We start from the raw sequence: 25,924 nt of genomic DNA on the forward strand, positions 1-25,924 counted from the left end.
CATGCGCAGAAGGAAGCCCACGATTGGTGTACGGGGCGGTCTCACGTTCCGCCCCAACCAATCCGGGCGCGGCAGGAGGGTGGGGCCTGTCCGCCACTGGCGGGCGCGGCGTCCGCGCGCGGGTTTCGTCTCCTCCGAGCTGTGCGCGCGGGTCCTTGTCGTGGGTGCCATGGAGTCGGGGCTGCTCCCCCGTCTAGCGCGGCGCCTGGGCGTCTCCGAGCCCGATGTGCTGAGGTGAGCCGCGCCCCTTTCCCGCAGGACTTGGGCCGGCAGCCGCCTGGAGGAGGTGTCGAGGAGCCACTGTAGACCCCGCGGAGCTGCTGGCCCCCTGGGTGCGCGGCGGCGGGGGGCGGGGAGGGCGGGAGTCGGAGGACTTCGGTCGTTCCTCACGTGCTTCTCGGGGGTCTCTTTGCCGCTGCGCAGCCGACCGACGGGGCACAGGCCCCACGGAGGTCGCGGTGTTGGCAGGAACTGCGGACAAGACCCAGCAGGGTGATGGCCGGACCGCGGGGCCGGGGCCGGGCCGGGGTGGGTGTCATTTGCGCTGAGACCCGAGTGACAGGAGGGGCCCGAGCGGAGCGGCCAGCGCCAGAGCGCTGATCGGAGGGCCGGCGGGACCCGGGGGGAGACGGGAGGCGGGTGGCCGAAGCGTGGACGGCGGGTCGGGCCGGAAGGGGCGGGGGGGCGGGGCTTGGAGGGAGACCTCCCGAACTCGGTTTCATCCGCCACCGCCGCTCTCCAGGTGCGGGGCCTGCACCCGCGGCGCGGGGTCCTCCTGACACCGGTTGGGGAAGCAAGTGCTCGCTGCCACGCACGCCCACCGCGCCGAGGCGCCGGGAGGAGACCCGCCTCTGCTTCGGGCATCGGGGCTGGAGGACCGCGGGTCTGGAGGAAGGGGCAGGGCGGAGCCGAGGTCTGGCTGCGGGTGGCGCCTGCGGGACCCAGGAGCGTCAGGACGAGAAGGGCCGTTTGGGGAGGGATTGGGGAGCCGGCTTTGCCTGCAAGCGGTGCGTGAGCACCGTGGTGTCTGGAGCCGCCGCGCCCCGTCCTCCCCAAGGGACGTGCGTCGCCCCGGCCACGCGGACTTGCAGCGGAGATGGGCTCGGACCCGGGCGGCACTCTGCCTACCGCGGTGCCGGGCGAGCGATGGAGCAGAGTGTTCAGGGGCCTGTCGCCCTTGTGCCCAGGAAAGCGGAGGAGCACCTGCGGCTGTCGCGGCTCAAGTGTGGGGGCCTGTCCGCGCGCACCACGGAGACCAGCAGGGCCGTCATGTGCCTGGACCTGGCGGCTTCCCGCCGGAGCTGCCCCCTGGACCGGGTAAGCGTCCCCCCGAAGGTCTGCACTACCGCGCATGTCACCTTCCGGTTGGACTGGGCCCCATCAAGACTCTTGTGTTTTAGAGTTTTCCTGACTCTGCTGGATGAACTTTAACTCCGTTTTGTCAAGTTGGAGGGAAAAAAAATTATTTTTTTGCAACATTCTCTTTATTATCCAATTTCCCTGGCCGGCCCGCCTGTCTTCACCCAAGGCCACCGGCCCTGCCTGCTGCGGCCAGCGTCCTCCCAAAGCGCATCCCTTGAAATCCGGGTGTGTCGTTTCTTCAGCATCAAGGTGGCAGGGGAGTCGGGGAGTCGGGGTTGAAGCCAGACCTTGGCCCCACCTGTGTCTACCTGCAGCGTCCTCGCCCCTGAGGGGTGAGAATACCCCTCGCACTGTGTCGTCGCGAGGGTTAAACCGTGCCCTGTGTGAAACGCACTGAACGCAGAGCTGGCACATAACGATGCGCTGGTTACACGGGGGCATTGAAAACACCCTGGCCCCCAGGGGCTAGCTCCCCGTTACCATCAGCCGCACCAGCTTTTCGTGAGCAGACTCCAAGCCACACAGTTCCCCCAACGGACCCGGCACTCGAATGGCCTGCAGTGGTCGGCAAACTGCGGCTCTTTGGCCCCTTGAATGTGGCTCTTCCTAAGCCTTAGGGGTACCCTAATTAAGTTAATAACAATGTACCTACCTATATAGTTTAAGTTTAAAAAATTTGGCTCTCAAAAGAAATTTCAATCGTTGTACCGTTGATATTAGGCTCTGTTTACTAACGAGTTTGCTGACCCCTGGCTTAAGGCTTTGTACATGCAGCAACTTCTTTCCATGGGAATGCCCTCTGGCGGGCGCCTGTTGAACCTCCATGGCCGCCTTGCTGGGACCCCCTTTGTGAGGACGCCCCCAGGCAGAGCTGGTTCCTCTCCTGGTTCCCCTCTTCTCTCCCTGTCCCTCCACACGCCCCTTCCCTCCCCGGACTGCCCTCCTTGTCCCCGCGAATTGCACGTTAGCGCCCTTATTGAAACATGGGCGGCTGTGCTTGCACCCGCTGTGCTCCGGCAGCTCAGCGACTTGCCTGCGTGTGCCCGGCCGCCTTTCTGAGGTGTGAGCGGCCCCCCGTGTGCGGGACTTAGGACGTGTGTGCTTCCCTTTCGAAGGCTTACGCAGCCAGGCTCTCCGGGGTGAGCCAGAAGACGTACCAGAGCTGCCTCAAGTCCTTCGAGTGTTTGCTAGGCCTGAACCCCAGTGTCGGGATCCGAGACCTGGCCGTCCAGTTTAGCTGCACGGAGGCCGTGAACTTGGCTGCGCAGATGCTGCAAAGGTAGGAGGTGGAAAGGGCCTGGACTGGAAATCAATGCTGATCCGTAAAGCAAAGTCATCCAGGGTTCTGTTCACGCAGCTTCCAGTGCCAAAGGCACCAAGATGCTGACGTGACAGAATGCGTATCTCACGTTAAGTAGCCTTTCCACCTGATTTGCATCCCCCGTCCCCGCGAAACACCATTTTCTAACAAGGAATTCTGCCAACACTGCTCTCCCTCAGCTACGAGTCCAGCCTTCCACAGACACAGCGAGCAGACCTCGACTTGTCCAGGCCGCTGTTCACCACCGCCGCCCTGCTCATGGCGTGCAAGTAAGTGTGTCTGCGCATCCAGAACAGTCCGCCCGGCCCCGGCCAGCGTGGCTCAGTGGTTGAACGTTAACCTATGAACCAGGAAGTCACTGTTCGATTCCCAGTCAGAGCACATGCCTGGGTTGCGGGCTTGAAATCCTCCCTGAAATCAATCAAAATACATATTTATAATTTAAAAATATCTTCAACCAAACAACTGTACTGGTCTGCAGAACAATAATTTACCAGTTTTCTTTGTAGGATTTTAAAGCTGAAGGTGGATAAAAGTAAAATGGTAGCCACGTCCGGCGTGAAGAAAGCCATATTTGATCGGCTGTGTAAACAGTTAGAGAAGATCGGGCAGCAGACAGACCGTGAGTACCAGTTCCGCGGCTCAGGGTGTGTCGTGTGGGGACGTAAACCTGCCGGCCAAAGCCCAGGGTTTTCAACCTTGCGAAGCGGCTGCTCTCTGAATTCTGCGTTTACTCTGCTCCAGGTCCGTTTCAGCGAGGAAGTTGTTTTATTCTGTTGTTCAGTTAAAGTAGCTCAGTAACTTCAAAAGCCTGTGACTCTCTGAGTCCACCTGCAAGTGGAGTCTCTGCCGTGCTTCATGTTGGAGGCCGGCCCGCACACTCGAGCTTCCGGCCTGCACACTGGAGCTTCCGGCCCGCACACTGGAGCTGGAAGAGCAGGGGTTCGCAGGTCTGGCGAGAAGCCAGAGAAGAGACCAGGGCAAGCTCGCTGCCTTCTCCCTACTCCTAGTAGTTGACCAGGCGAGGAATCTGGGTTTTATTTGTCATCCAAGAAATGCCCCAAGCCTGGCCAGTGTGGCTCCGTGGTTGAGCATCAACCTATGAACCAGGAGGTCGCTGGTTCGATTTCCTGTCAGGGCACGTGCCTGGGTTGTGGGCTCCATCCCCAGTAGGGGGCAGCCAATCCATGATTCTCTCTCATCATTGATGTTTCTCTCTCCCCTACTTCCTTCCTCTCTGAAATCAATAAAAACATTAAATTTTTAATATGCCCAAATACTGACGTTGAGAATAGGAGAAAGTTAACCTGACAACACTTCTTCTTTCTTGAAGGACAGCCTCGAGATGCCGGCTCCCCACCCCAGAAGAGACGGAAGGCGGAGGATGGAGCTCCGGGAACGGGTAAGGCGCGCTAACTCCGATGGACGGACGGGGTTTACTGCGGCGAGCGCCCTGCTGCTCGGTTACACGCCTAACGGGCATCGGGTCCGTGAGGGCACAGCTGCCACTGGACAGCGTGGCCTCCAATCCGGCCTTGCCGCCGCCTGGCTGTGGTTTAGGGACGTCACTTAATTACAAAAGGGATGAAGGTCCTCAGTATCGGCACCCCTCCTCGCGTTGCCGTGAGGGTTGAAGGAGGTGGTGCGGCTTCGGTGCCTGTCGGGCACAGGTGAGTGCGTGGCAGGGTGTCTGGGACGCTTGGAGCAAAAATCCGGTGTGTGAGCTGCTGCCTGCACTTGGCGTTCCAGTCAGGGTCACGTTGCAGTCAGGGTCACGTTCCCATCAGGGTCACGTTCCCTGTGACCCCAACAGTGGACACTTGAAGAAGCTTACTTTCTTCTGAGGTCATTTGTAAACGTAAGACTTTGAAACGCTTTGGAAATCTTCTCTCGCAGAAAGGGAGAAGGTGGAAGAGGTCCCACCTAAACCACAAAGCAATGAAGGCCTGGCGCTGGATTACGAAGAGTGGAAAAGGAAGATTCTGGAAAACGCTGCCAGAGCACAGGAGGCTGGGGCGGAGTGAGTGCGGCGTGCTGCCCGAGTGCCGCACGCCTGCGCCAGCAAAGGTGCCAGTGCCCGGAGTGCTGCTTCCACTTTAAGGACAGGACCTTGGACCGCGCCGTAGCGGCAGGGCACCAGCCCGGGCTGTTCCGGGCAGCAGGCTGGCCCCTGGCGTGGGCAACATTCACCAGATCAGCCACAGCCCCGGTTGGCACGGCCAGGGCCCCCCTGGCCTCACCCGGCACGTGGAACTGGAGCCACTTCACTCCACGTCTCCTCTCCTGGCCTAGAAAATGCAGGCCGATGGACTTACAGGTTTTACTTGAGTTTTTGTCTAGTTTCTTGGATGGACTAGATCCATCTAGGTGCAGCCTAAGTTAATAAATACTGTTTTTATGTGTCTTCACGGTGCCGTTATCATCAGTGGGGGCCCTGCTGCCCCCTGTGGCGGGAAAGAAGCCCGGGAGGCGGGACGCTGAGCCGACCCGGCGTCAGGCTGCCTGGGCCCCGCCCGCCTCCGCCGCTCCCCGTGGAACCGTGAACACACTGGTCTGCTCACCTGGACGAGCGGAAAGCACTTCGCACAGGCCTGCTGTGAGGGAGTGTTCAGTAAATATCACACTAGAGAGGCACAGCGCTCTCCCACAATGCAGTGCACACTCCCACCACACTGAAAAGCCAAATGGACAGGGTTTATTTCCTTTGTTATCCCACACCCTGAAAATCATAACCTTATTAGGGTCTACTTTAAACCACAAGGGAAAAGGCCTTTATGAAGATAGGTTGGTTGCTATGGGCTCTCAGTTGTCACACATAAAATCAGACATGATTTTAACTAAAATTAAGACCCAGAGGTCTGGCTGGTGTGGCTCAGTGATTGAGTGGCAACCTGTGAACCAGGAGGTCACAGTTTGATTCCCAATCGGAGCACTTTCTCGGGTTGTGGGTTTGATGCCCAGTACAGGAGGCAGCCAATAAATTATTCTTTTTTTCTTTTTCAAACATATTATTGATTTCAGAGAGGGGGAGAGAAATACTAGTAGAAACATCAGTGATAAGAGAGAATCATTAATCGGCTGCCTCCTGCACGCCCCCTTCTGGGGATCAAGCGTGCAACCCAGGCATGTGCCCTGACCAATATCAAACCCAGGACCCTTCAGTCCCAGGTGGACACTCTATCCACTGAGCCAAACCAGCTAGGGCAGATTAATGATTCTCTTCATTGATGTTTCTATCTCTTCCTCTCCCTTCTCTGAAATCAATAAATTTGTAGTACATGGTGGTAATTATTTTGATTATGTGGATCGAAGTAGGTACTTGGTTACTTCTTAAATTTGCCTCAAAGCAACCTTGTCCAGATGCCCCGCTAGGGCAGGAATTCTTCAGCTAAGTACATACACCAACCAAGTAGAGAACTAAAAATAATCCAGGAAAATTAAACCTTCGTAAAGGCTTCAGAACATCAGATAAGGGAGGTGAAAATCCATAGTCCCTCTCAAGGGTGTGAGCTTCCAGGGGACTCTGGAGAGGAATTGTTCTGGTTAAAAATAACAGCAGCCCAGCCCCTGACTCAGTGGCTGAGCGTCAACCCAGGAGCCCAGAGGTCACAGGTTTGATTCCTGGTCAGAGACATCACATGCCTGGGCTGCAGGCTTGATCCCCACTAGGGGGCGTGCAGGAGGCAGCAGATTGATGTTTATCTGTATCCCTCTCCCTCTCTCAAATCAATAAAAAAAAATATATTTTTTTTTAATAAAAAGCATATGGAAGAAAAAAATAAAATTTGGTAGCCAAAAGATTCTCTATTTGCCCTGTCCGATACAGAAGCCGCTAACCACACGTGGCTATTAAGCACTTAGAATTAGCTCCTACAACTACAGAAAATTCCTAATTTCCTTTTAATTAAATGTCACACAACCTGAGTCTGTTTCCGCAGTGAGTTTTATGAAATCTGAACACACATTCGGTAGGTTGGTGGAAACCCAGCCCGGAGCGGAAATGTGTTTCAGTGTGACCCCTACACCGCCTTGTGGAGACTTAGGAAATAATCTGAAGGACCTCAGGAATCGTCTTTCTGTTGACCACATACCGAAGTAACGCTTTCGATGTGTTGTGTTCCGTAAGTCCCTGAGATTCCTTTCACCGGGTTTTCCCTTTGAAAGGAGCTGTGAGAAATGTCCCCGTTAAGCGTGGCTCGTGTTAAACTTCTGGGAGACTTTGCTGCTGTCGATCCAGGGAACTCACTGCGTTCTTCTGGGGACAAGACTGGGGGCACCGCCAAGACGCCGAAGGCCCAGGGGCTGAGGCCCATGGACCCACTAGCACCGAAAGGTGTGCTCTAGCGCGCCCTCCGCAGGCTGCCCTCGAAACAGCATCTCTCAGGTGACTGCTGCTTCAAAAGCCAGCACTCGGCCAGGCAAGTCCCTGTTCCTGCGGCATGCGAGGCAGGTCTCCTCTTCCGACGGTCACCCCCTGGCCAGCGGGCGGCAGGCCTGGACATGCTGGCCTTGGGAACCTCAGTTCCCGGCCAGACCAGGCCCCTCCCCACCCCCAGGTCTTCTGCCAGAAACAAGTCTATCTGGACAAAAACCCTCAAAGGCTGTGACACTGCCGCTTGGCTAATGAACACCTCACAGCAACGCCTCCAGCTGGAACCGCTGGCCCGAGAGGTCGTGGGAACAGCACAAATCAGGTGAGAAGTGAGGAGGGCAAAGGACCGTTTGCTTTTGACTGAGAGCGTCTCCTGTTTGTCATCCCGTACGTCGGTTACACGTGTGCCTTCGCTTCTCTCCACCGCGGAACGCGGCTGCACTCTCCTCTCCCACACACTCACCGGTTTCCCGGCCCCCGATTCATACCTGAGGGGTGGGGGCAGGAGGGAGACGGCAGAGGGCAGCACAGGGCAGAACAGGAGAGGGGGGAGCTGGGTCGAGACAGAGAGACAGAGAAACATCGAGGTGAGAAAAACACATCTGTTGGTTGCCTCCTGCATGCGGCCCGACCAGGGTTGGGACTGAACTTGCAACCAAGGTACATGCCCTTGACCGGAATCGAACCCGAGACCCTCAGTCCAAGGGCTGATGCTCTATCCACTGAGCCAAACCGACTAGGGCCAGCCAATTGATGTTACTCTCTCTCTATTCCACTTCCTTCTTCTCTAAAATCAATAAAAACATTAAGCGCTTGACTCTTGTCCTCTTTCAGCCATGACGGCCAGTATATTTCAAAATTTCAAAGACTAGCAAAGGATGCACGTTTCCATTCTCAAAAGGGAGCACAAGTTAAACATGTTAGAGGAGGGCGGCACACAGCGCGGTCGGTCGGACAATAAATACAGCCTGGCCCGGCCCGGGGATCGGAGCGGCAGGGCGCCCCTGTGCCCAGGGAGACCCGCGGGCCGGGCCACTGAGCGAGCCCCTGAGTCAGAGCGCGCTCCGCATCCCCCCGCCGCCTGCTCTCCTCCCCACACGCGCCCCCCAAAGCGGGGGCCCCTGACGAGGAAACAGCATTTCACACCAGCGGGCTCCCACGGCAGCGAAACAGTCCTGACGTCACCGTCTTCCAGCCACGTGTCACCCACAGGGAAGGCCCGGCCGGAACCTCTCACAAAGTTCCTGGAACCCGGCTGAGCCAGAGGCCGGTGATCGGCCTCCGGAGCGGCTCGGCCCAGGGGCAGCGGAGTCCAGTCCAGGGTCAGGGGCAGGTGGGAAATTTCCTTAACCTGTTGGCAGCAGTCACCACGTGGAAATGTTTCTTGAGACCAGGAGAGAGAAAGAAGAGGAAAGAAGCAGAGCTTTAGACTCGTTGTTTTAAGGAGAACAATAAAAGGACGTAACGCAAGTGAGGCCCTTGGGTTCTTTACAACTGATCACCTAAAGGGGAAAACAAGATTCTAGCAAACGGCAAGTCGAACGGTCACATGACTTCCAGGGGCCAATTGGAGCCAGGAGGACGTGAGATCACGTATTAGCCCCAAAACAGAGCCCACCAGGGGTCATGAAATCAAATCGGGTTGCAGACCGGAATTTTTGGAGTGAAACCAAACGTCACAGGAAACACCAGAGCACATCAGCCTGGGAAGCAGACGTGATCTCTCGTTTCGGGTGTGAGTACGTGACTAGCTCCTTCTCAGGCTAACGTGCTTTCTTTCTGGTTTTATTTGTTTTTTTGTTTCGCTTTTTATGATATTTTTATTGATTTCAGAGAAGGGAGAGGGAAAGAGAGAAACATCAATGATGAGAATCACTGATCAGCTGCCTCCTGCACCCCGCCCCCCCCCCCCACCCACTCGGGACTGAGCCTGCAACCCAGGCCTGTGCCCTGACCGGGAATCGCACCATGACCTCAAACATGTTTTGGTCATAGGTCGACGCTCAATCAGTGAGCCACGCTGGCCGGGCTGTGTGTGTGTGTGTGCATGTGTGCGTGTGTGTGTTTAACAAGGCTCTGAGTTGGTATCAAACTGTTGGAAATACACTTTCCTGCACAACAGAGGTTTCTAGGACAGACTTTACGTCCCGGGTACCAAAGCTCTGCTTAAACAAACCACCGAACTCTGAAACGGGGCTTTCCCGCCGCCATGTGACACACGGAGGAACCCGGGGCCCTCAGCTGCCGTGGTCACTGAGCACTGTGCTCCGGCCTCATCCTGTCACCCCCAGTGTCCACGGAACACGGACTAAATGCCACTTCTATGCCCGTCACTGGCGTCTGTGGCATTTCTTCACCGAAACGAACAGTTTGGACATAAGAGGGTTGTTGTTGTTGTTTTCATTAAACAATCTTTCTATTTTGAATCAATTTGGGCATGGAGCCTGGCCGGCGTGGCTCAGGGGTTGAGCATCGACCTATGAACCAGGAGGTCACAGTCAATTCCCGGTCAGGGCACAGGCCCGGGCTGTGGGCTCCATCCCCAGTGTGGGGCGTGCAGGAGGGAGCGATCAATGATTCTCTCTCATCACTGATGTTTCTGTCTCTCCCTTTCTCTCTAAAATCAATAAAAATATTTAGAAAGAAAGAAAGGGAGGAAGGAAGGAGAAAGAAAGAAAGAAAGAAGAAAGAAAGAAAGAAAGAAAGAAAGAAAGAAAGAAAGAGAGAGAGAGAGAAAGAAAGAAAGAAAGAAAGAAAGAAAGAAGAAAGAAAGAAAGAAAGAAGAAAGAAAGAAAGAAGAAAGAGAGAGAGAGAGAGAGAGAGAGAGAGAGAGAGAGAAAGAGAGAGAGAGAGAAAGAAAGAAAGAAAGAAAAAAAAGAGAGAGAGAAAGAAAGAAAAGAAAGAAGAAAAGGATGGGGAGGAGGGGCACCTTCCACTTCCGCTGGGCCAGGTACTTCTGCAGCAGCAGCTGGGACCGGAGCCGCACCTGGGAGCGGGACGCCTTGGCGGGCAGATGGCTCAGCCACGCATGTTTCAGGCACTGGGTGGCGCTCATCCTGCAGCTGCGGAACCAAGGCCGGCGGTTAGCGGGCGCGGTCAGGTCAGAAGGCCGTACGCACACACGCGACTCGCAATCACGGTACCTCTTCTCTTTGACCAGCAGCTGGGACACGAAGTCCTTGGCGTCCTCCGACAGCCCCTCGAAGGTGTCCGCCTCGAAGTCCCAGCAGCAGTTCACGATGAAGTTCATGGTCTCGGCGTCGGTTTCCCCCAGGAACGGGGACAGGCCACTGAGTCTGCGAGGACAGAGGGGACCGTGGGGACCGTAGGCGGAGGCCACGTCTGCCACGCGGCGACGGGACAGACGGTCCTGCGAGGCTCACGCAGAACCAGCGGGAGCCGAGAGGCGCCACAGAGAAACCGCCGGCTCCGGCTCGGAGGGGAGGTCGGGGCGCGGAAGGAGGTCGGGGCGCGGAGGGAGGGCTGGGCCACGGGGGCAGCACGTGCGCAGCGCACCTGGGCCCTCGCCCTGAGGTGGGGAGTAGCCGGCCCACCCGATGCGCCCATCACCAGGTGTGCCCATCACCAGGTGCGCCCATCACCAGGCGCGCCCATCACCAGGCGCGCCCATCACCAGGCGCGCCCATCACCAGGTGCGCCCATCACCCGATGCGCCCATCACCAGGTGCGCCCATCACCAGATGCGCCCATCACCAGGTGCGTTTGGTTTCACTGTAGCAGCGCAGCGTCTCTCAGGCCCGGCCGGAGGCTCAGGGCTGAACCCTGACCAGGAACCAGGAGGTCACCGGTTGGATTCCCGGTCAGGCACATGCCCAGCGCGGGGCATGCAGGAGGCAGCCAAACCATGATGTTTCTCTCTCTCTATCCCTCTCCCTTCCTCTCTCTCTAAAAATTAATAAAAACATATTTGAAAAGAATAAATAGCCCTGGCCGGTTTGGCTCAGGGGATAGAGCATCAGCCTGCAGACTGCAGGGTCCCGGGTTCGATTCCAGTCAAGAGCACAGGCCCAGGTTTCGGGCTCCATCCCCAGTAGGGGGCGTACAGGAGGCAGCTGATCAATGATTCCCATCATTGATGTTTCTCTCTCTCCCTCTGCCTTCCTCTCTGAAGTCAATAAAAATATTTTTCAAGTAAAAATAATAAAAGTAAATAAATAAACAGCTTAGCGTGTCTCTGAGGCAGCCAGAGGGGTTCAGATTCTCCCCAGGCCTCGGGAGCAAAGGCAGAGAGGCAGGGCACCCCCAGGGGCCGGCCTGGGGCCTCAAACTTCCCTGCCTGGCCCAGCACACGGTGTGGGGACACGGTCCCAGTCCCGCCATAATGACAAGGCCGGGGCAAAGCATGGCTTCCTGGGCCAGGAAATGGCGGGGGACGTCCCACAGAGGAGGCTGTGCAGTCTGGGCCCCATCTGCCAGCCCAGCCGCCCCTGCCTGGGAGCACCGGGGAGGGGCGGGTCAGCGGTACAGCCCAGGGTCCTGCCCCACCCACCCCTCACTGCACCCCGCCCACCTGCACAGTCCACCTGCCGGTCCTTGGGGAGAGCTTTCAACCCAGTGGATCCAGAATTTCAGGAATTCAGGCCCCTGGGATCAGCCCCCCAGCCATAACTGCTTACAAGTTGGTTAGTAGCCCTGGTCTGTGTGCTCAGTGGTTAGAGCGTCAGCCCGCACACCAAAGGGTTGCTGGTTCCGTTCCCGGCCAAGGGCACATATCTGGGTTACAGGTTCAATTCTGTCCTTGGCCCTGGTCTGGACCAATCAATGTTGTCTCTCTCGCATTGATGTTTCTCTCTCCTTCTCTCTCTCTCCTCCCCTCCCTCCCATTCTCTGTAAAAATCAATGGAAAAAAAATATCCTCGAGTGAGGATTAACAACAACAACAACAAAAACTAAAAAAATAAAGGGTTGGTGAATAATTACCCCGACCCCTGGGTGGAGTAACTCTGAGGACCTGTGTACATCAAGCATGTCAAACTCTCGGCCCGCGTTGCCCACGGGGGATGTGACCCGCTCACTGCGGCCTGCCACCTCGCCTCCCACTTCTCCCGTGTCTCCTGCTCGCGCCCCCACTAGCCGACTCACACTCCAACTTGTGCTGCCGGAGGACACCCGCGCTAGGACGATGCCCCCCCTCCCCGCCCCCCACTCACAGCATGTAGGTGATGACGCCCACACTCCACATGTCCGTGGGGAACGAGACGAACTCGTAGTTGACGACTTCGGGGGCCAGGAACTCGGGCGTGCCGAAGTTCACCTTCAGCTTCTCCCGCGGCTTGTACCTGGGGAGGGGGGGAATCGGCTCAGGTAGATGCGGAGTCAGGGACTCATCCCGGTGCGGGCCAGGCATTGCCGGACCCCACATGCGCCCACACACGGGGTTTCCTGGGGAATCCTCACTCCCCAGGCCCCAACCTCAGGCTTTGCTGGGTCCCCAGGGAGAACCAGAAACCACAGCCCCCCACCCCACCCCACCCCCGCTCTAGGCCTTTGCCAGCGAGAAGGAGAGAGGTGAAAATAGCAGGAGCACAGGCTGGGTGGAGGCTGGGTGGGGGCTGGCTCCGTGCTGGGTGCAAGTGTGGGGCAGGGGGTCTATGGGAAACCTGGTTCTGCCCCTCAATCTTTCTGTGATGTTAAAACTGCTCTAAAAAAATAACGTGTCAATTAAAAAAATGTAAAAATCAAAAATTGGCTGAGTTGTGGGTAACCGTGCCCAGTGAGCCAGAAAGAGTCCCAACGGATTCTAAGTGCCAACAGACCCCTTACCTTCGGGCCAGCCCAAAGTCAATGATCTTTATTTGGTGTCCTGTCTGGTTGACACACAGTATGTTCTCCGGCTGGGAGAGAAAGGGACGTCTGCTTAGGGCCAATCACCAGCTAAGAAGCTCAGCAGCTCCCCCACTTATTTGTCAAGAGGCCTCAGCTTCCCAGCCTCCCAGGGAAATGAATGGCTCAGGGCAGCCCTACAGGGAGGGAGGGAGGGAGGGAGGGAGGGAGGGAGGGAGGGAGGGAGGGAGGGAGGGAGGAAGGAGATAGGAAGGAAGATGGATGGATGATGGATGATGGATGGATGATGGATGATGGATGATGGATGGATGATGGATGGATGATAGATGGATGGATGGATGATGGATGGATGGATGATGGATGGATGATGGATGGATGGATGATGGATGGATGATGGATGGATGGATGATGGATGGATGATGGATGGATGATGGATGGATGGATGATGGATGGATGATGGATGGATGAATGATGGATGGATAAATGATGGATGGATGATGGATGGTAGATGGATGATGGATGGATGGATGGAGGATGGATGGATGATGGATGATGGATGATGGATGGATGATGGATGATGGATGGATGATGGATGGATGATGGATGGATGGATGGATGATGGATGATGGATGATGGATGATAGATGGATGATGGATGATGGATGATGGATGGATGATGGATGGATGATGGATGATGGATGGATGATGGATGGATGATGGATGATGGATGATGGATGAATGATGGATAGATGATGGATGATGGATGATGGATGGATGATGGATGATGGATGGATGATGGATGATGGATGGATGATGGATGGATGGATAGATGATGGATGGATGGATGATGGATGATGGATGGATGATGGATGATGGATGATGGATGATGGATGGATGATGGATGATGGATGATGGATGGATGGATGATGGATGGATGGATGATGGATGGATGATGGATGGATGGATGGATGATGGATGATGGATGATGGATGATGGATGATGGATGATGGATGGATGATGGATGATGGATGGATGATGGATGGATGGATGATGGATGGATGATGGATGATGGATGGATGATGGATGGATTGATGATGGATGGATGATGGATGGATGGATGGATGATGGATGATGGATGATGGATGGATGATGGATGGATGATGGATGGATGATGGATGGATGATGGATGGATGATGGATGGATGGATGGATGGATGATGGATGGATGATGGATGGATGATGGATGGATGGATGGATGGATGGATGGATGGATGATAGAACTAGGAGTGGCAGGGAGCCAGGTGAAAGCTCTCAGAGCCGAGGGAGCAGCAGAGACGTGGGAACCCGGGGCCCACCCGCCACGCCCAGGTGGAGCCTGACCTTGAGGTCCAAGTGCAGGATGTAGTGCTGATGGAGGTAGTGCACGCCCTCGCAGATCTGCTTGGTGAACAAGATCACGTCCAGTTCGGTCAGGTGGTACTTCTCATCCGTGATCCGGTCAAAGAGTTCTCCCCCATCCACGCTGCCAGGGCAAAGGGAGAGGCAGGCACCGGACTGAGCGAGGCTCTCAGAGACCTCCCTCGCCTGCCCTCAGCACCAACCCAGGGGTGAGCCCGAGGGTGCCGCTGTCATCTGGGGTCTCGTGGGGGCCTCTGCTCTGGCCCCGCCCCAGCCCAGGGTGCGGGTGCGAAAGGAAGTGGCGGCCACGGGGGAGCTGGGTTCCTCAGTGTGGACAATCGGGCTCACGTCGGATGCCGCAGGCCAAGGCTGTAACCTCATCTGCCTACGGGGGCCCATTAGTGCCTACAAGGGAGAATCCCAAATGGGCAAATCAGCCCCCTTTCCAGCCAGAGGCACAGGCCCAGCAGCACCAGATCTGCAAGAACAGCCAGAGCCGTGGCCCGTGTGCTCAGGTGGTTGGGTACTATCCCTTGCACCAAAAGGTCGCAGGTTCGATTCCTGGTCAGGGCACATGCTTGGGTTGCGGGCTCCACCCCCAAAAAGGAGCGTGCAGGAGGCAGCTGATCGATGTCTCTCACATCGATGTTTCTCTCCCTCTCTCTTCCTCCCTCTCTCTCCAAAATCAATTTTCAAAAAATATTTTTAAAAGAAAAGCCGTACACCTAGGTTTTAGTTTGAAATTTCCCGATTTCCAACTGCTACAACCAAATCAAAATCACTAAAACTTGTGCCGGCCAAACTGACCTACCCCGCGGGTCAAGTCAGGCTCACGGCCACTGCTTTGTGACAAATGGCCTTGTCCTCCACGCTCCAGGCTGGAGGCCCAGCAGAGGAGGTGACGACGTGTCTGGGTGTCCCAGGCGGGGGAGGGGGGGGACGGGGGGGGCAGCGTTGGCCAGCTCCAGGCCCAGCGCCGAGCCGGCCGCCGCGGACACTCACCACTCCATGACCAGCGTGCAGCTGTGCTTGCTCTCGAAGGCGTCGTAGAGCTGGATCAGGTTCACGTGGCTCAGCTGGTTCATGATGGCAACCTCGTTCTTCACATCCTCCTTAGGGAGCCGGAGCGGAGGGGAGTTTCCAAAATCAGGTCAGGAAGAGGGGCCCGCGGCACCTCCCAGGACGCACACATGGGCACACGTGCCCACCCCACACCCTGTTTCCCGCTCTCACAACAGGCCTCCTCGACTCACCACCCAAACCGGGTGCTTACAATAGGAGGGGCCTTTGTCAGACCCGCCCATTTCACAGATAGGGAGCCTGAGGCCCAGGAAGGAAAGCCGGGAGTCCAGGAGGACCGTCACCCAGGGTGCCAGGTGACCCACAAACTGGGCTGTGGGAGTCATGGAAAAGAGGCAGAGTCCAGCCACAAGGGCCCAGTGGTTGAGCATCAACCTAGGAGCCAGGAGGTCAGGGTTTGACTCCTGGTCAAGGGCACAGGCCTGGGTTGTGGGCTCGATCCCCAGTGTAGGGCGTGCAGGAGGCGGCCGGTCCATGATTCTCTCTCATCACTGATGTTTCTCTCTCTCCCCCTCTCCCTTCCTCTCTGAAGTCAATAAAAGTATATTATGTGTGTGTGTGGGGGGGGAGGGGGGGTAAAGGAGGCAGGAAAGGGGAGGGTCTGGGCAGCTGGGGCCCAGGGGCCGAGAAGGACGTGCTGAGCCCTGAGCCTGATCAGAGGCCGCTGGCGGGGCGGCCGCTCACCCGATCCTTGTTGCTCTTCACTTTGATGACCTTGGCCGCCAGCGCCAGGCCCGTGGACCTCTCCGTGCACCTGTGGACCTGGCCGAACCGGCCCCTGCAGACGACACAGGGGCTGAGCGCCCAGGAGGCGGGCCCTGCTTTCTGTTCCCACCCTCCCCCACACACGCCCAGGGGGACCCGTGTCATCATGCCCTCTCCACATGGGCTCCCTAAAACCTAGACCGGAACTGCTTCCCCCAGCACCCCCAGGCCGCGCTGCACCCCAGGGAGCACCCTCTCCCACACTGCCGCCCAGCTTCACTGGAGGACTCCCCCACACACACACCCCCCCCCCCCCCCGGTCATGCGGCCCTCCTGTCACCTCCAGGCACGCCCCCCTCCCGTCCTGCGCTCCAGGGGTCCTCCTCACCCCGCCCTGGGGGCTGTCCACCCACAGCCCGGCACAGCCCAGCCCCTGAGACCCACCCGCCGGCTCTGAGGTGTCGCTGCCCCCCTCCTGTGCCCGCCCGCCCGCCATCACCTACCCGCCCAGGACCTGGTGCTGGCACACGGCATAGCCCGCCGCGGCCGAGGCCTCCCTCAGGCTCACCACCCGGTGCTCGAACGGGGCCGGCGGGGCCGGGCTGTCATCTGCTCAGGAGACAACAGCCTGTGAGCCCCAGGCCCCTCCTCACGCTGTGCACCAGCCCCGGACCCAGCAGGCCGCTCCCCAGACCCGCATGACCTCCCTGGGGCGCCGAGGGAGACCCCCCCACCCCCCTACCCCCCCCACCCCCCCACCCCCCCACCCCCCCCACCCCCAGGAAAAGGCGCTCCACGCCCAGGCACTCGGGGCACCTGCCGGGCTTACCCAGAACCAGGCCGCCAGCCTCGGCTCCGCCCAGGCCCCCGGGGGCGCAGTCCCTCCCGGGCTCCGGGTCCCCTGCTCCTGGGCCCGGGGCCCCGCTCGGTGCCAGGGCGGCTCCGGCGGCCGATCCCGGCTGGTCCTCTGCTCCCCCGTCGCTGCTCCGCACCGGCAGCGGGGGCCACGCACTGGCTCCTTCCGGGCTAGGCTCCCCCGACTCGGTCCCCGGGGCCTGGGGCCCGTCCCCGTGCGCAGGCAGGTCCCGCTCCCCGGGCTGGGCAGCGGCGGGGGCCTCCGCGGGGGGCGCGGCACTGAGGCTGCCCCCTGGCCTCTCCCGCAGCTGCCCGGGCCTGTCCGTCTCCTGCACGTGGACCGAGAGCCTGGGGGGGGGGGGGGGAGACAGCCCTGAGGGCCACACACTGCCATCCCCGTGGTCACCCCACCCAGGGCACAGGGCGACTCAGGCGCTGCCACGGCCGGGTCCCACCCCGTGCACACTGGCTGGGAGCCTCCACAGGACAGCCACTGCCAGCCAGCCCCAGCCCAGGGCTCGCTCCCCCCTCCGCGCCCCTTCCGCGCCCCCTCCGCACCTGCTCCAGCAGCTCCCTCACCTCGGATGCGTGTCCTCGCCGCAGGGAGCTGCGGTGGCCCCGGTGGGCGGGCCTGAGGTCGGCGTCACGCCCTCCTCTGCGGGCACAGTGTCAGCCCCGCTGGACGGTGGCCATTGTTCTGCGCCTGGTGCCGCCGCCTGGCTGGTTTCGGGGGTCTCGCTGGACACCCCGGGAGCGGCGGCGTCTGCCTCTGTGGGCGGCAGCAGGTGTCCAGCGGGCGCCTGGTCTGGGCCGGGGACCTCGCCTCCCTGCTCGGGCTGGGCCTCGGGCTGGGCCTCCGGCTGGGCCTCCGGCTGGGCCAGGACGTCGCATCCCATCCCCGAAGCGCCGACCGCGGGCAGCCTCGCCGCTGTGCCCTCCGGCAGGTCAGCCTGCTGGCTCTCTACGGGGACGGGTGAGAAAGCAGGCCCGGTGGGGAGTCCGTCCCACAGACAAGACAGAGGCCTCCACAGGACAGCCTGCGCAGCCACGGGGCCTCCGGGGCCTGAGGGTGAGACAGCCAGGTGTGCGGTGTGACTGTTTATCTAGGATGTGTGTGCTGTGCGTGTGTGTGTGTGCGTGCATGTGCATGTGTGTGCGTACGCGTGTGTGCTGTGCGCGTGTGCGTGCATGCATGTGTGTGTGCATGTTTGCAGTGCGTGTGCACGCGTGTGTGGTTGTGTACAGTGCGTGTGTGTGCATGTGTGTGTGTGCGTGTGCGTGCACGTGCGTGCATGTGCGTGTGCGTGGGTGTAACCACTTACAATGTGGCCTAAAGAGACGGCCACGTGTGGGGGCAGGAAGCCAGACAAGCTTGACTCCTCTTTGTACCTGTTCTGTCCATTGGACTTTGGAACCATGTAAATACTATGCAAAAATATAAAAGGAAATAAATTAATAAAAGCAGCCCATAAAAAGCTAGAGTAACGTGGAAAAATGAACCTGGGCATCAAGTTGGTGGCACAGGCCACGAGAGAGGCACTTTCCAGGTGACTTTACAACAGCGACCGGCTGTCCGGCTCACGGGGACACGCGAAGGACAGAAAGAAGTGGGGAGCCCGGCCGGCGGGGCTCGGGTTGAGCGTCGACCTATGACCCAGGAGGTCAGGGTTCGATTCCCGGTCAGGGCACAGGCCCGGGTTTCGGGCTCCATCCCCAGTGGGGGCGGTGCAGGAGGCAGCCGATCCATGATTCTCTCTCATCATGGATGTTTCTCTCTATCTCTCTCTCTATATATTTTTAAATATACTTTATTGATTTTTTACAGAGAGGAAGGAAGAGGGATAGAGAGTCAGAAACACCAATGAGAGAGAAACATCGATCAGCCGCCTGCCGCACACCCCCCACTGGGGATGTGCCCGCAACCAAGGCACATGCCCTTGACCGGAATCGAACCTGGGATCCCCGAATCCACAGGCCGACGCTCCATCCACTGAGCCAAACCGGCCAGGGCTCTCTATATTTTTTTTTATTTAAAAACTAAAATAGCCGAAACCGGTTTGGCTCAGTGGATAGAGCGTCGGCCTGCGGACTGAAGGGTCCCAGGTTCGATTCCGGTCAAGGGCATGTCCCTGGGTTGCGGGCACATCCCCGGTGGGGGATGTGCAGGAGGCAGCTGGTCGATGTTTCTCTCTCATCGATGTTTCTGACTCTCTATCTCTCTCCCTTCCTCTCTGTAAAAAAATCAATAAAATAAAAAATAAAAATTTAAAAAAATAAAAAAATAAAATAAAAACTAAAATAAACAACTGGGGAGCCTCCTGGCAGGTGCTCGGGGGTCCTGGGATCGCCGTGCCAGTGAAGGTGTGCGTCTGAAGCTGCAGGTGTGGGACCAGGGGGCGGCGGCGGGCGCACTCACCTTCCCGAGGCCCCCGGAGCTCGGCCTGCACGCCCCGGCTGCTCAGCGCGCGCTGCGGCTTGGCTCCCGCCGCCTCCTCTCTCTCTTTATCCTGAAAGAACAACCACGAACACTGTCATCCTCGTCAGCCTCGGGCCACAGACAGGCGCTGCGCACCCGCCACGCGGAGCCACAAGCACGCGCGCCGTCCCAGCCACACCCGCGGGGGACGCTGCTTCGCCGCTTCAGACAGAGGAGCTCAGGCATCCTCTGGGCCCTTCTTTTAAAAAAGGATATTTTTATCGATTTCAGAGAGGACGGGAGAGGGAGACAGAAACATCAATGATGAGAGAGACTCATCAACCGGCTGCCTCCTGCACACCCCCCACTGGGGATGGAGCCCGCACCCCGGGCCTGTGCCCTGACCGGGAATGGAACCGTGACTCCTGGGTCATAGGTCAACACTCAGCCACTGAGCCACCCAGTCGGGCCTAGGTCCCCTTATACATGAGTCGCTGTCAGGGCAGGCCCATCCCTGACAGGATGACACAGAGTGGACCTCATAAATGCTCAGAGCAGGGATGGAAAAGAAGTTTAATTTCAAAATGTCAGCTCTGATCAGTCGCTCACGGCTAGTGGTGTTGGTTTGGGCTGGATCCTAAGTCAACTGAACCCATGCTTGCAGGGGCTGCCTTGACCGGGAAATACGCCTGCCTGGGAGCCGGGCGGGTGGCCCCCCTCTCCGGTACAGCAGTGTGGCCAGGGGCACGGACTCATGGACTCGCGAGCACCCCCCTTCACCACTCGGCCGAGATCCCTAACCTCTCTGCACCTCGCTTTCCTCATCTGTGGAATGGGGAGAATATTAGCTACTCACAGAGTTCAGTTCGCAGGAGGCTGGGGTGAGGCCATTTGTGGGACACACTGAGGGGGGTGCCCAGCACAGGGTACGTGCGCAGCGCCCTGGTGGTGGTGTCCTGCCTGAGCCACAGAGCAGTCTGGGCCCCAGGACCCCGGCCAGTGAGGACACTGGGAGCCCAGTGCCAGCCGTGCGGCCTTACCTCTGAACAGCCCGCAGGAGCCCGCACCTGGAGTGTGGTCAGCAATTAATTGAAAAATGTGCCCGCCCGGCGTGGTTCAGTGGTCGACCTAGGAACCAGGAGGTCACGGTTCGATTCCCGGTCAGGGCACAGGCCCGGGTTGCAGGCTCCATCCCCAGTGTGGGGCGTGCAGGAGGCGGCCAATCCATGATTCTCTCTCCTCATGGATGCTTCTCTCTCCCTCCCTCTCCCTGCCTCTCTGAAATCGATTTAAAAAACTCTAGCTGCTGTCCTCGGGGTCACCACCAGCATCATCACTGTGACCCGGGAGACTGTCCTGCCAGCGCCGCCGCCTGGTGGGGGGGCTGGAGGCCTTATCGCAGGCGCCTCCTGGCGTCCCCCCGGGAGACGGGGACTTGGACAGACTGTCCTTTGGCAGACCTGGCTGGCTCAGATTGTGCTCTCCCTCCCTGTCTGTGGTGCAGGCAGCGTGCACGCACGCACACATACACACACATGCACACACATGCACACGCACACACATGCACACGCACACACACACACGCACACACGCACACATGCACACGCACACATACACTCATAGGTTTTGTCTTCAGGGCTCAGCTTTCTGGCCCTGCCTTGTGCGGTGCGGCAGAGAGAGAGGCCCAGCACCGGCCAGAGGCCTGGCATCGCTGAACGGCTCCGGCAGGACGGGCCCCGCCCCCGCTGAGCTGGCCCGGTCTGAGCCCCCGCAGCCCACGCGGCCCAAGGAGGACCCGGGCAAAGTCATGGCCCAAGTTTAAAATTTAACAGTTGGCCCCGCAGGTGTGGCTCCATGATTGAGCATCGACCTATGAACCAGGAGGTCACGGTTCGATTCTGGTCAGGGCCCAGGCCTGGTGGCGGGCTCCATCCCCAGTGGGGGGAGTGCAGGAAGAGCTGGTCCAATTCTCTCTCATCATTGATGTTTCTCTCTCTCCCTTCCTCTCTGAAATCATTAAAAACCTATTTTAAAAATAAATAAATAACATGAAGAACTGCTCAGATGAATACTACGCCCCTACTCTCTTCAGACACACAGATCAGATCCCTGGAACGTCTCCGTCCTGCGGCAGTTTTCAGCCAACAAAGCGTTCACGGGCTGGGGCCGGGTCTCGGCGCACGCCCGTCTCCTGTCCCCCGGCACCTCCGCGTGACCAGCCCTGGCGCAGGGCACGGAGGGGCATGGACGACCGGCTGGGAGAGCAGCCCCAGTCCTGCTGTAGCCACCGGATGTGTGTGACACACAAGGACAGACGGGCGGCCGGTCAGAGCCGAGCAGACGAGACGCGTGAGGACTCGGGGAGGAGAAAGCTCCTGCCCTCCCCCGCCCGGAAACGCCTGCGCGTCCCCACGGCTCCGACAGAATAAGCAGAGGACGGCCAGGCGGGAAAGGGGAGGACGGAGCGGCCGCTCAGGACAGTGCGAAGGCCCCCAGTCCGGAGGATGCGCGAGCGCCTGGAACAGAAACGCGGGTGAGAACTACCGTGAGGTACAGACTTCCGCCCGTTTCGGTTGTTGGACGTGTTCCCTCATGAAGAGTTTTCATTTCTTCGTGAATTAAAGCCAAACTGCTGGCTTTATGAAGCTTATAGCCCATCGCCTGATTTGGAGCTTGACTCAAACTGTAAGGAAAGAAGAGCCTGAGACGGGCTGGGCTGCGTGGAAGGGCGGAGGGACTGGGAAGGACAGGCGGGCAGGCACCCAGAGTCCCGGGATGTAAACACAGCCCAGGGAACAGCCAGTGATGCTGTAGCGACGATGTGGGAACTAGGATGCAGGTGGGTACCAGACGCGTCAGGGGGATCAGTTCTAAGTTATATAAATGTCTACCCACTATGCTTTGCACCTGAAATTAACATAAAATAATACTGAATGTAAGCTGTACTTGAAAAACAAAATAAAATTTAAAAAAAGAGCAGCCCAGCCGGTGTGGCTCAGTGGGTGAGCGTCGACCTAGGAACCAGGAGGTCAGGGATGGATTCCTGATCAGGGCACAGGCCCAAGTTACGGGCTCGATCCTCACTGTGGGGTGTGCAGGAGGCAGCGATCCATGATTCTCTCTCACTTGCACTTCTTTTCCAGAAAGAGATGTTTCTGTCTTTCTCCCTCTCCTTTCCTCTCTGAAATCAATTTTAAAACTATTTTTAAGAAGAGCATAAGACGGCCAAGAAAATGTGAACGCTGTGACGACATTACCATTGGTGATATTAAGTTACTTCTTAGGTCTGATAACAAGCAACAGAATCCTTCTCTTTTGGATAAAAAAATATTGAAATGTTTATAGAAGAAACAATCCAATACATCAAAGTTGCTTCAAAATACTCTGGAAAGAGGAAGACGGGTGGGGACCACTGGCCTCCAGTCATGGGGCTCACTGAGGTCATTCTCATCTCTATTTTATAAATGCCTGACATGTTTAACACTAACATGTTAAAACACATGCACACACACACACGCACACGCACACCCGACGGTCCGTGAGCTCCGTGAGCAGCGAGCGCGCCCCCGTGTCATGGCAGCCCCTACATCAGAACCCTCCTCTGAAGTCGGCGTGGCTTTGTGGGTTCCACAAAGTCACCCTGTGTCTTAGCATCGCCACTTCCAGGAGGTGCGTCCGACAGACAGACTCACGCCTGGATGGACGGTCACGGCACCATTTTCCCAACAGCCAGGAAGGCGAGCCAGGGTGAGCAGCAACGGGGTGGCCGAGCAAATCACGCCAGTAGACGGAGACAGCCCCCCACCCGCGGAGCCGCTGCAACCCAACGGACAAAAGCGAGGGAGCTCTCTGGGGTTAATGTGAAACGATGCCACCCCCCCCACCCCCCCACCCCCCCACCCCCACCCCCCCCCCCCCCCCCGTGAAGTAAAAAACTACCGAGGCAGCACAGGTGGGTAATGACTGAGTTAGAACAAAGCCACGGGGTGGGGTGCACCCCAGGAGCTTACAGATAGCAGGCTATTTCTGGAAGGCACTGCAGGAAGCCGGCACCTCTGGTGGGGGCAGGGCTCGTCCTGGGCCTGGGGACGGGGCGGGAGGGGACTGCTCTCCACAGATGAATTCTCATTTAGCGCTGAGGTTGGTCCCTGGCCGGGAGGCTCAGGGGCCGAGTGTCGACCTAGGAACCAGGAGGTCACAGTTCCATTCCCGGTCAGGGCACAGGCCCAGGTTGTGGGCTCGATCCCCAGGGTCGGGCGTGCAGGAGGCAGCCCATCGATGATTCTTATCATTGCTGTTTCTTTCTCCCTCCCTCTCACTTCCTCTCTGAAATCAATAAAACGTATTTTAAACTAAAATAAAATAAAGCTGAGGGTGGTTATCAGTGGCGACAGCAGGCCAGACTCCCCTGCGGGCGGACTCACAGGGCTGGTGCCGAGAGGAGGGGGCCGGGGTGGAGGCGGCGCTGGGACAGCCCCCGCCAGGCTGGGGGTGAGGAAGGGAGGCCGAGCTCCTGAGACCCCAGCTCCTCTGTTGCCAGAGGCTGGAGGGCACCAGCAGGGATCCGAGGCGGGGCTCCAGGCCCCGGAGTGTTGCTAAGCAGCTGCCCCTCTGCTGTTCCCAAACACAGCGTTGCCTGTACACACCTTGCACGGGCGTGCGCACCCACACCCACACACACACACACACACACACACACACACACACACCCCAGCCAAACTACCATGACCCAGGCTCGATTACACAACCTTGGGAAGTGGGCTCCCAGAGATGCCACCCTCCACCCCCAGGCTCCGGCTCCTGCCCGCCCGGCCTGTGTGCCCCTGGGTCCCTGTCAACACCTCCGGAGGCAGCTGCACTCTCGCCCACACGGGGACAGGGCACAAGGTTGCGGACAGGAAGGGAGGGGGCTGGGTTTCTGAATGGGGCCCTGTCGGGGTAGACGGGCCGCTCCGCACCGGCCACCCACGGGGGACACGGAGGAGCAAAGAGGTCATGGCGTGGGAGGGAGCTTCGAGGTCCCGCGCTCCCTCGGGGCCTGTGTCCCCTGGAGCTGCCCACTGCCCACAGCTCACCCCCCCCCCCGTCTGAACCCGCCTATGACCTTCACGGCTCTGCTCCCCTTTTCCTCATCAACTGCTCCCACAGGAGGCACAAGAGGGGAGAAGAGGCCCGGCCGGTGTGGCTCAGTGATTGAGCGTCGACCTATGACCCAGGAGGTCACGGTGCGATTCCGGTCAGGGCACAGGCCCGGGTTGCGGGCTCAATCCCCAGTGGGGGGCCTGCAGGAGGCAGCCGATCCACAATTCCATCATTGATGTTCCTCTCTCTCTCTTTCTCTCTCCCCCTTGCTCTCTGACATCAATAAGAATATATTAAAAGAAGAAGGAGGAGGAGAAGGAGGAGGAGGAGGAGGAGGAGGAGGAGGAGGAGGAGGAGGAGGAGGAGGAGAGACAAAAGCCCCAGGCTCTCCTAAGAGTAGCCACCTGGCAGGCCTCCCCACCAGCCTGCGCGGCCCCTCCAGCCAGGACCCGGGGCAGGGACGCGGTCACCAACCTCGGCGGGGCCTGGGGCCGGGCGCCCTCGCCTCCAGGGGGCGCTGCCTTGCAGGATGAAGTCCACCACCTTGGAATTCTGGAACACGGCCCCCACCAAGGCGAGGGCCCTGTCCACGGCCACCACCACCCGGAACAAGGACTCGAGTCGGGCGCCATGCTGGGCCGCATCCTGCCGCACGGCCCGCACCAGGTCCAGGACCTCGGGCCACCCGGCCTGCGCGTCCCCAGGAGGGGCAGGGTCCCCCAGCGGGGTGGGGCCAGCCCCCATGGGGTCCGGGGCCCGGGAGGCCTCCAGCCGGTGCAGGCCCTGCTCCAGGTAGTCCAGGCCTCGGCACACGCCCTGCAGCTTCTCCGTGACGTCTTCCTGGAGGTGCAGGAGCTTGTCCACCTTCTCGTTGAGCGCGCTCAGCTTCCGGTCCAGGCTGGACAAGCAGGCCTTGCCCGCGGCTGGCAGCCCCCGGGCCCCCACGCCCTCTTTGGAGGCCCCCGACATCCCGGCGCAGGCTGGACGGGGCGAGCAGGGGGGCGCACGCAGGGCCCGGCCTCACTGGGGCGGTGGTGTCTGCAAGGTCATGGTTCCAGGCGCTAACAGCTGCCTCCGTGCCCAGTGCCCGCACAGCAATCCCCGGTCGGTCACGCAGCCGGGACCTGCGGGCTCTCTTTGAGCCCTCGCTTATCTCCCACTCTGCCGGGAGGGAGCCGGGAGGGAGGCGGGTCTGGCCCAGGCCCCGCTCCTGGGGCCCCTCTGACATCACGGCAGCACTGAACATTCCTCCCTGAGAGGGTGCTGATGGGCAGACAGCTGAAGAATCTGCCCATGGCAGGCGGGAGCTCCTGTGGCTGCAACCGAAGGTTAGAGGGCAGGGGTCCTCCCTCTGGACTCCCAGAGGGGCCTCAGGGATCCCAGGGCTGTGGGGCCCCGCCCGCCACACACACACACACACTCACAATGAAAAGCAAGACTGAGAACAAAGGCGAGGCCGCCCTGACGTGTGCCAAGTGAAACAGGCGAAGCTTCTGCAAATTAAACACAAAACCTGGGCCCTGGCCGGGT

The 25,924-nt window shown here is 58.9% G+C and overlaps 2 protein-coding genes across 2 annotated transcripts; one reads left to right on the plus strand and one right to left on the minus strand.

Moving 5' to 3' along the window:
• The first annotated feature begins 154 nt into the window (after nucleotides 1-154).
• ORC6 (origin recognition complex subunit 6) lies at nucleotides 155-5,087 on the plus strand. The gene is made up of 7 exons (XM_081108252.1): nucleotides 155-234; nucleotides 1,188-1,317; nucleotides 2,478-2,641; nucleotides 2,863-2,952; nucleotides 3,193-3,305; nucleotides 4,017-4,085; nucleotides 4,580-5,087. Exons 1-7 carry the CDS (start codon nucleotides 170-172, stop codon nucleotides 4,705-4,707), a joined length of 759 nt encoding a protein of 252 aa, XP_080964378.1. The 5' UTR covers nucleotides 155-169; the 3' UTR covers nucleotides 4,708-5,087.
• Nucleotides 5,088-6,615: 1,528 nt separating this feature from the next.
• On the minus strand, nucleotides 6,616-25,363 carry MYLK3 (myosin light chain kinase 3; the record flags this gene model as incomplete). Its single annotated transcript, XM_081108441.1, has 13 exons — nucleotides 6,616-8,438; nucleotides 9,985-10,117; nucleotides 10,199-10,351; nucleotides 12,227-12,355; nucleotides 12,840-12,910; nucleotides 14,239-14,380; nucleotides 15,259-15,368; nucleotides 16,021-16,114; nucleotides 16,545-16,650; nucleotides 16,871-17,244; nucleotides 17,476-17,857; nucleotides 19,313-19,403; nucleotides 24,869-25,363. The coding sequence occupies 13 exons, from the start codon at nucleotides 25,361-25,363 to the stop codon at nucleotides 8,379-8,381; spliced, it is 2,340 nt and encodes a 779-aa protein (XP_080964567.1). The 3' UTR covers nucleotides 6,616-8,378.
• Nucleotides 25,364-25,924: the final 561 nt, after the last annotated feature.

The sequence above is a fragment of the Myotis nattereri genome (genome assembly GCF_964212035.1).
Source record: "Myotis nattereri genome assembly, chromosome: 15".
NCBI classification, from domain to species: Eukaryota; Metazoa; Chordata; class Mammalia; order Chiroptera; family Vespertilionidae; genus Myotis; species Myotis nattereri.